This window comes from Panthera uncia (assembly GCF_023721935.1).
Source record: "Panthera uncia isolate 11264 chromosome D3 unlocalized genomic scaffold, Puncia_PCG_1.0 HiC_scaffold_8, whole genome shotgun sequence".
Classification (NCBI taxonomy): domain Eukaryota; kingdom Metazoa; phylum Chordata; class Mammalia; order Carnivora; family Felidae; genus Panthera; species Panthera uncia.
This window is the reverse complement of record NW_026057586.1, coordinates 84,672,386-84,681,156: the sequence shown is the minus strand read 5'-3', so window position 1 is coordinate 84,681,156 and position 8,771 is coordinate 84,672,386. Positions and strand designations below refer to the sequence as shown.

Below are 8,771 nucleotides of genomic sequence, written 5' to 3'. Positions count from 1 at the left end.
CTTCACCTTCACCTTCACCTTCACCTTCACCTTCACCTTCACCTTCATGGAGGGGGTGCACGTGCCTCGCGGAGCTGGACTGACGCCTTGGCTGGGCGTGGCCAGGACGGAGGCAGCCCAGTGGGAAATCTGCACCCAGACTCTCAACAGGAAGGAAGTGCAGACGTGCGGCGAAAATAGCCTGGGTGGGGTAGCAGCAAATATCAAGGGGAAAACGAGATAAGTGGAGTCGTGTCTCAGTAGAGCTGCGAGAAAACAAAAACAAAAACGCGGCTCGATGGGGAAGGACTCTGCCCTGCGGGAACTCCAGCTCCAGACAGGTTGCTGTGGGTGGGTGGCGGCGGCCGAGGCGTGTCACTTGCCAGTCCCGGGGGTGCCCCATGGGTGTGGGTTTGGGGGTTTCCTTTAAATAACGTGGCTTGCTAAGTCTTCCTGGGAGCTCTTTGTCCTCAGGCCTTCCATCTCCTCATCAGCCCTGGGGTCTGGGCACGTGGGCTTCTCTACCTCCCAAATGGCGCCTTGGCCCAGCTTTGGGTCTGGAGCTGGGGGCTGGGAGGACTCTGGCCTCCCCCTCAGTCGAGGAGGAGCAGGAGGTGGGCGTGGGAGAGAGAACAGGGTCATGGCAAACAGAATTCTTTCCCAGGGGGTGTCGGGCTTTCGTGTTTGATCCCTAAGCCTGACGACTGAGCCTGAATTGACCCCGTGCCAGCTGGTCCTCCTCTGTTAAAAGTGATTCTTCGACTTCCGCTGGAGCAGCAGAAACAGGTTTTGAACAAATCTAGCCCTAAATCTTCACAGCTGTTTATTCTTGGAAGCACAATGGCGGCAGTAAGGGATTCCAGTCACAGCACGGCTATTGAAGCAAAAGGCCTCGACGAGTCACAAGACAAAGCCTGTCTGCAAATCGTTGGAAAGGAAGTGGCTTTGCTCTTTAAGAACAGGGAGCTGTGTCCAAACTAGAAACCCAGAGGGGCTGGAGTCCGGGCTGGGAGCGGCCCCACATGTGGTCCCAGCCTGGCGAGCAGCCAGACGGAAGCAGATGTGGTGGCTGCTGAGGGTGGGGCACAGGAACCTCGGGGGACTGGTCCGGGAACTAATACTTGCTTCTCACCATCCTGTGTTCCTTGCAGACGCAGAATGTTCAGCTTAACAAAGAAATGACGCTCGCCAGCAACCGGAGCCTGGCAGAAGGAAACCTTCTGTACCAGCCTCAGCTGGACGCCCTGAAAGCACGTTTGACCCAGAAATACCAGGAACTCCAGGTTCTCTTTGAAGCCTATCAGATAAAGAAGACCAAATTAGGTAACTTTTTCAGGGTGATCCTCCAAGAATAAAGAGTTGAGGGAAGGACACATTTTCAAGCCGTTAGATTACCAGGAAAGAAGTGTTATTATGGAAAAGTTTCAGATTAAGACCATGGTTAATGCCACAAAGAAAAAGTTTATGTATGGAATCATTTCACCTGTTTAGAAAAGAGACTTAACCACTCACAAATTCATTTTTTTAATGTTTATTTTTGAGAGAGTATGATTAGAGGAGGGGCAGAGAGAGGAAGACAAAGAATCTGAAGCAGGCTCGAAGCTCTGACCTGTCAGCACAGAGAGCCTGACACAGGGCTTGAACTCACACACTGTGAGATCATGACCTGAGCTGAATTTGGAGGCTTAACTGAGCCACCAGGTGCCCCGAGACGTAACCACTTTTTAAACAAAATTTCACCTTCTCCAAACAGTGCAGAAAAGGGTAACTTTCTTATTCAACAAACGTTTTATCCTGTGGAGTTAGGTCCTCAAAGATAGTGTTGACAAATATCCATCATGGGAACTTTTGATTCTCTCTTAAAAATAAACATTAAAAAAAAAAAAAAAGGTAACCGGGGGAGGGGCAGAGAGTGGGACTTGAACCCACGAAACCGTGAGATCATGACCTGAGCCAAAGTCAGACACTTAACTGACTGAGCCACCCAGGCACCCCAGGAACATTTCATTAAAAATTTTTTTTGTTGTTAATGTTCACTTTTGAGAGCGAGACAGAGCATGAGCAGGGGAGGGGCAGAGAGAGAGCAAGACACAGAATCTGAAGCAGGCTCCAGGCTCTGAGCTGTCAGCCCAGAGCCCCACGCGGGGCTCAAACTCACGAACCGCGTGATCACGACCTGAGCCGAAGTCGGACGCTCAACCGACTGAGCCGCCCAGACGCCCTGGAACATTTCATTTTAATGTCGTGCTTACACCGACAGTCGTTACGAAGAGCGGTAGGAACTCAGTGTCAAGTCCTAGGGCTTGAGGTGGCTTTCGAGGGGGCGGAGATAAAGAAAAGGTTAAAAACGCAGCCCTTCCGTGAGGTGGACACGTCCGATGCTGAGACTCGCGCGCCCTCCAGAGCCAGTCCTGGTGACATCCGGCGCTGCCCGGGAGCCCTTCCCTTGCCGGGAGGAATGTAGATGGGTTAAAACCACCTTGGGGGGAGAGTTGTTGGGCAAAACCTGCCTGAACGCAACGCGTGCTCACTCTGGGACACAGCCTGTCTGCCCCTGGGGCCGCCCCGGCAGTGGCGGACCTTCGTGTCTGTCCACGGGGACGAGAGTGTTCGTGTGTGGCTTTATTTATAGTAGCTGAGTTTGGGAGCCGTCTGGATTCCCGTGTCCAGAATGAAGGGAGAGTAAGTTAGGTCCACACGGTGGACGCCGAGAGGGGCGGGCGGTGGATGTCAGAGACACGGTGCCGAGTGGGAGGGACCGGCACGCGTGTGACCTGCGTACGTGAGGCTCCCAGCCAGGCCGAGCTTCCGCAGCGGGGCCGCCTCGGGGCGGCTCTGGGACTGGGCCCCCGGAGCCTTTGTGGATGTTCTACGTCCTGATCTGGGTGGTAGGTGGGGTTTATGCGTTTGTAAAAGCGCAGGTCACACGCTTCAGTTACGTACACCGTGTAAGTTCTCACTCAAACACGCAAAGGAAATCTGCGCGGGGTGACGAGTGGTGCGTCATGTTGCTGGGTCAGGGCCCCCTGTGGTCGGGATGGGGACACGGGGGGGTGCGGAGGAGGATGAGTGGCGTGGCCCCCAGTTTCCCCCTGCTTTTGTCCTGTGCGCTCCTCCTCTTGGATTTTAAGGCTTTGACTTTGAGCTTCCCGGAAAGCCAGTTCTTGGCGTGTGACTCTCCCAGTGCCTTTCCAGTTAAAGTGCTCGCTCTTTGGCAGGCGGGTGGCAAGGAGTCGGGGGGGGGGGGGTGTGAGTGGCTGGCTGTCCCTGCTCTCACACCTCTTGCTTCTTCCAGATAAACAGTCGAGCAGCGCTTCCTTGGAGACCCTGTTGGCGCTTCTTCAGGCAGAAGGAGCCAAGATTGAGGAAGACACTGAGGTAAGAGCCAGCTGGTGCCGGGTGGATGGGGGGGCAGTGCCCCGGGGCGTGGTGACCGGGGGGCCAGTTCCTCCGGGGGGGGGGCGAGTGCCACGCCTCCGTGGCCAGGAGAGTCTGGTTCTCAGGCCAGGGGTGCACACCCTACGGGGAGTCTGCGCCACGGCCGCCGGTGGCTCTGAATCGGGGGGCAGGGCAGAGCCTGGGAGACGCGGCCACTCGAGCACCGGAGGCCTGGGCCTCCCTAAGTGATAAGGTGATGAGTCAGGGTCAAAAGTCGTGCCGTGTAGCAAGCTGGGGTGGGTGGCAGGTTGCCAAGTTAGGCCACCAGGGGTGGCGGGGAGTAACCCCTGGGTTTCTTGGGTGGGGGCCCGGGTGGGGGTGAGCACGTCTCTGTCCTGCTGCCCCTGTAGGGGGTGTGTCTGTCAGGGCGCAACCAGTGGAAGGAAGGGACTCCGGCCGGCTTAGTGGGAAGGGGGCAAGTGGGTATGGTGGCTTCCTCTGCGCCGGGTGGACCCACAGGTCAGGGCTGCTGAGAGGCCCCCTTGATCTGAGGCTGGCTCTCCGTGAGGCCGTCCAGCTTGTGGGGTGGGGCGGGTGGTCAGGGCCAGCCCACCTCTGTCCCCTTCTCTCTGTGGGAGCTTGGGGGGCTCCTCGGAGGTCAGCCAGGGTCTGCCCCGTGGAGCACGTGGCAGATGGGATCGAGGGGGAGGGGGTACAGGTGATGGAAGCTGGGTGGGGTGGTGGTGAAGGGAGTTCCTTCCCCAAGGGCTGAACCGTCCTTCAACGAGTTTCTCCTGCTTCTTTCAGAACATGGCAGAGAAGTTTCTCGATGGAGAGCTTCCTCTGGACTCCTTCATCGATGTCTATCAGAGCAAGCGGAAACTGGCCCACACACGAAGAGTGAAAATCGAGAAGCTCCAGGAGCTGGTGCTGAAGGGACAGAGACTGCCACAGGCCTCGGTGCCCGCCCCGCTGCCACCCAGGGTGCCCGAGCCAGTGCCCGCTGCCCCCCTGCCCTACCCTACCTCAGAAGCCAGCGGGCCCCCCTCTGTGCTACCTCGGCGCATCCCCCCGCCGCCTCCCCCGGTGCCTGCAGGACGCTTGGCCACACCGTTCGCCGCCGCCATGGGCTCAGGACAGGCCTTTCCGTACCCTGGATCGCAGTGTCCTCCCCTGCCCCCCCGCGTGGGCCTCCCCGGCCAGCAAGGATTCTCCGCACAGTTCGTGTCTCCGTACCCGCCCGCTCTCCCCCAGAGACCCCCGCCCCGGCTGCCTCCACACCAGCCGGGCTTCATCCTCCAGTGAGTGGCCCCGTCCCTCCGGGGAGCCTGCACCTGCTGGCCAGGGCTCGGCACACACAGGCTGCGAGGACCGGGGGGCTGTGGCCCTGCGCCAGCGCCCCCGTTTGTAGAACTGTAGGTCAGTGGTAAGTAGACGTAGACCCCGGTTTTGCACCCAGGTGGTCGTGCGTGCAGGGCCTCAGCCTGGCATCCCCGCGGCCGCACCGGCTTGTGTTCTCGGTAGGATTTCTAAGTCTCCTAGTGTTGATGGACTCCTAAGTCTGGGGGGGGGGAAGCCTCCCTCCCTTCCCACTTAAAATCGTGTTCCTCCCGTTGCAGCTTTATTTCATAAGCTGCGTCATCGTTCCTGCTTTGTGCACAAAAGACAGTGCTGTGTGGCCCTGCCCGCCGCTGTCCCTGGTGAGGGTCTGTGAGGTGGGCTTGCCTGGAAGGTGCTTACTGAATCGGTGGGCTGGGGTGGCCAATCGTCCCTCCCCCCGAACCTGGATGCTTCAAAGCCACGTGCAGGGTTTGCACTCGGCCCCCTGCCAGGTCCGGAGGCTGGGCACGTTGCAGCCGGGCCGGGGAAGATTGGTCCGAGCCGGACTTTGCACAGCAGACCACGTCCTCGGCTCTTCCTCTCTCCCCCGCCTCGGGCCAGCCCCTGACGGTTTCTACGAAGAAATATTCCCCCCAGTATTTTTACTATGTCTGTAATTTTCCTGTTTTATATTGGGAAAGAAAACTTTTTTGACACAAGACCATTCAGGGAAACTTTATAAAAATGCGCGTTTTGAACAGATTGAGGTGCAGAAGCGAATGCGATTTCCTTTCTTACAAGCAGTGTATGGTCACACCTGTGGGTGCCTGTGCTGTGCCTTAGTTTCCCCTGGTGCCAATGAGGGGCCGTCCATGGCTCCCCCGCAGGCCCACAGGCTGGGCAGGCTGAGGGGTAGCTCTCACTACTGGCTCTGTGTTCCCAGAGGGGCTTGTCCAAGGTCGTCGTGTTGCAGGTGGAAGAATTCTGTCCCGTCTTGAACCAGGATACTCGTAGCCAATATTCTCTGCCTCTGATTGGGCCTCAGGGTGGGAGGGGGACAGAGGGAGTCCGGCAGCATGGCGTCACGCTTTGGAGAAAGCCAGCACCAGGATGGGCAGACGCTCTGGGAACTCCCCTGGCTCCTCCCGGCCCTCTGGGCTCTCGCCTGCCCTGGTGACAGACTGGAGGCAGTGCTCAAACGGGGTCTGTCGCAGCAGGCCAGAGGCGAGGCCACCAACCTGTGTCTTCAGTTAGCATATGGTTCTCCTGGACTGTCACAGCCGAATGGGCTGGGCGTGCCTGCCATGTTTTGCGAATCTGGAGATCAGGGCCCGCCCCTCCCCTCCCCCCCCCCCCCCCCCCCCCGTACCTCTGCTGCCTACCCCGAGGCCGGTGGGGGGACGCCCACAAGCCCACACGGGGTGGAGCCAAGGGCGTGAGCTCGGTGTCGATGTGGTGAAGGGCTGGCCTCACTCCAGGGCCAGGCCTGAGCTGGGGTTGTAAAGCTGTAGGACCCTTTTTAATAAACAGGATTAACAACAGTTCTGTCCTTTATTTATCCGGGGCTGTTCGTGATCTGTGTGGTTCTAGAGTATCACTGATCAGAATTCCGACCGCGAAGCTGCCTTGTGCGTCGAAGTTAAAAAGCCACCCACCATCCTTGAAGCGCCTGCCTTGACCAGGGTCCCTGGCACGGACAGGATAAAAGGCTCGATTGTTTCCCACCTCCTGCCCTTCACTCGTGTTCACGAAAAGGCAGTGCACTGCTCCCGTGTCACAGGGTGGCTACACTGCGGCCGTGGTTGCCCTCTGGGCTTGGTCGCTCCCTGGCCCTGACCGCACGGTCACCGGCACAGACTGCATCGCCGAGGGAAGTGATGGACATTCTTGACTTGTTGCAAATAAGTGATAGAATCGAGTGGGTGACATTTCGTCCTGGAGAAGAGGACCCCTCCCACCACCCCAGACTGACTTGCTCCCCTCTTGAGGCTGGAGAGACCCTGTCGGTCCCCTCTGTACCCCCTGGGTGGGACCGTGGACCAGGGCCTGGGCATCCGGGAAGGACCTTCCTCGTTGCACTGGTCGGAAGGCGAGCACGGAGAACACCCCCGTGAAGCCCTCCTACGGGATGCCATTGCCTGCACGTCACTGCACGGGGAGGACGTGCCCGAGGCACCGCTGGGGCTTTCCCGGGACGAGGAGGAAAGCCTTTCCGGAGACATCCGTGTGCTTGCTTGAGAATTTGTGGCAGATAGGGAGCTTACAGCCACACTTGGTGAGGACACTGGCTCCCTTCTCCGGGCCCCCCGTGCTTGTGAGGTCGTCAGGGAGGCCCGGCGGTAGGGGGCGTGGTGAGCTCAGACGCGGGGCTTCTTGTCTGGGGTCTCCAGTTAAAAGATTTGCTCACTGAGGGCAGACATGCTTTCAGAACCAGCTAACCTTTCTGGGGCTCGACTAAGCGGACTCGTGCCAGTTTTCACTGGTTGCGTGTGGTGGAGCCAGTCGTCTGCTTGCAAGTCTTTCCTGAAGCTGGTTTCCCTTAGAAACGAGAACCAGGCCCCGGTTCCATCGCCCTGTTTATGAAGTTTTCAAAGCACTTCACCCCACCCACACCGCATACTGGTCCGGAGGGGGACAGGGCCCCACTTCATGCTCTGGGAAACCCCGGGCACAGGGAGTGAGACTCTCCTCTGAGGCCACGTGCGGTGGAAGCCACCCAAGTTGATCTTTCTCTGCCCTGACCTGCATGGTCTTTGTTCCACAAATGCCGGTGGCCTGCGGGGGAAGGGGGCGCGCTGTGGGCCGCGTGCCAAGGCAAGGCCGCCTGGCCGGGAGCCCTTGGCGGGGGCGCCCCCGCGGAAAGCGGGTGTCTGCACAGCCAGCTGTGCTCTTGGGAACCCAGAGGCCTGTTAGGCTCTCTCAATACGAGGCTGTGTGTGGCCACGCCGGTTCAGTCCGGACCAGATAGGAGTCCGCGTGCCCACCGCCAAGCCCCGGTGTGGGCTGTTCTTAACTGCGGGGACTCAGTGGTCACTCCTCCCCCTTCCCAAAGAAGCGTGGCTTCTGACAGGGGAGGGGGAGGGGGTGTGTGTGGACAAGAACCCAGGGGACTTGGGGTGGCAGTAGAGGCCAGGGAGGAAAGGCCCAAGCCGCGACTCACCACGGAGGTGTCCGTCCTACGGCCGCAAGTCACGGACTTCCCAGGAAACGAGCCAGGCGGAACCAGAAGCAGCTGTACAAGCTCTTCCGTAGTTCCAAGTGCCCTGTTACCTGCGGCAACTAAGTGGGTCCCTGCCCTGCGGTGCACGTCCCGGCCCTGGAGAAATGACAGCCCAGGCGCGGCCCCTCATGGTAGGGCAGTGACGACAGTCCAAGTGCATTTTATTGCCAGTCTGACTCTTCAACACAAGGAAAGACTAAAGGCAAAGCAGAAGAGCTGGTTCCTTGTGCTCATGTCCAGACCGTGGCTGGTACCGGAGCACCCTGCGGTGGGGGGGGGGGGGGGGGGGGCCGGCGGCCCTTTTCCCCCCACCCCCCCCGGGGGGGGGGGGAGGGGGCAGGGGCCCAAGGAACACACGTTCTTGCAAATCCTCCTCCCATTGGGGTCAGGGCAGGCCCACGGTGAAGCGGGGCTGCGGCCAGGCTGCCGGGCGGCCCCTTCCTGTGGGGCACAAAGGTGCCCTTGATCTGGAGGACGGCAGGCAGGCGTCCTAGTTCTCGGGCTTTTTGTGGCTGAGCTGGGGAGGCCTTCGAGAGGGCTGGCCATCACCTCATGAGGAGGGGAGGGGAGGGAAGGAGGCAGGGGGGAGGTGGGGGCGGCAGAGGGGAACAGGCAGAACGGGGCCTCCAGGGCAGGAGCAGCCAGATCAGGGTCGTGAAGGACAGGACACGGGAGGGTCACCATAGATTCCGGCGGAACAAACTCCCGGAGTGACCGCGCAGCACCTGTGCCCGCCGGGCCCGCATCTCCCCAAAGGTCCTGTCCTCCACACTCCCGTCCCCGATGCCTTGGAGCGAGGCCCAAGGAGAAAGGGCAATGCTAGGCCGCTCTGGAGCAGTCTGCTTTGCTCGAGGCCACCCCAGCCCCATCGCCA

The 8,771-nt window shown here is 59.7% G+C and overlaps 1 protein-coding gene and 1 long non-coding RNA gene across 4 annotated transcripts in view; one reads left to right on the top strand and one right to left on the bottom strand.

Annotated features, from left to right (window-relative positions):
* The window catches only part of VPS37B (VPS37B subunit of ESCRT-I), a 26,757-nt gene extending 20,539 nt beyond the window's left edge, over positions 1-6,218 (top strand). The window contains exons 1-4 of one of the 3 annotated variants that reach the window (XM_049619451.1): positions 36-320; positions 1,131-1,302; positions 3,275-3,357; positions 4,165-6,218. In XM_049619451.1, the coding sequence (XP_049475408.1) occupies positions 1,158-1,302; positions 3,275-3,357; positions 4,165-4,662 (726 nt within the window). In that variant the 5' untranslated portion in view covers positions 36-320; positions 1,131-1,157 and the 3' untranslated portion in view covers positions 4,663-6,218. Of the gene's footprint in view, positions 1-35; positions 331-1,130; positions 1,303-3,274; positions 3,358-4,164 lie in introns of those variants that run through there. The other 2 variants (XM_049619453.1, XM_049619450.1) reach the window with 2 other exon arrangements.
* Positions 5,579-8,170, bottom strand: LOC125914235 (uncharacterized). The gene is made up of 2 exons (XR_007455254.1): positions 7,838-8,170; positions 5,579-7,215 (listed from the first exon to the last, which is right to left on the bottom strand). It is a non-coding gene; the product is annotated as an uncharacterized LOC125914235 (long non-coding RNA).
* Between the last annotated feature and the right edge of the window lie 601 nt (positions 8,171-8,771).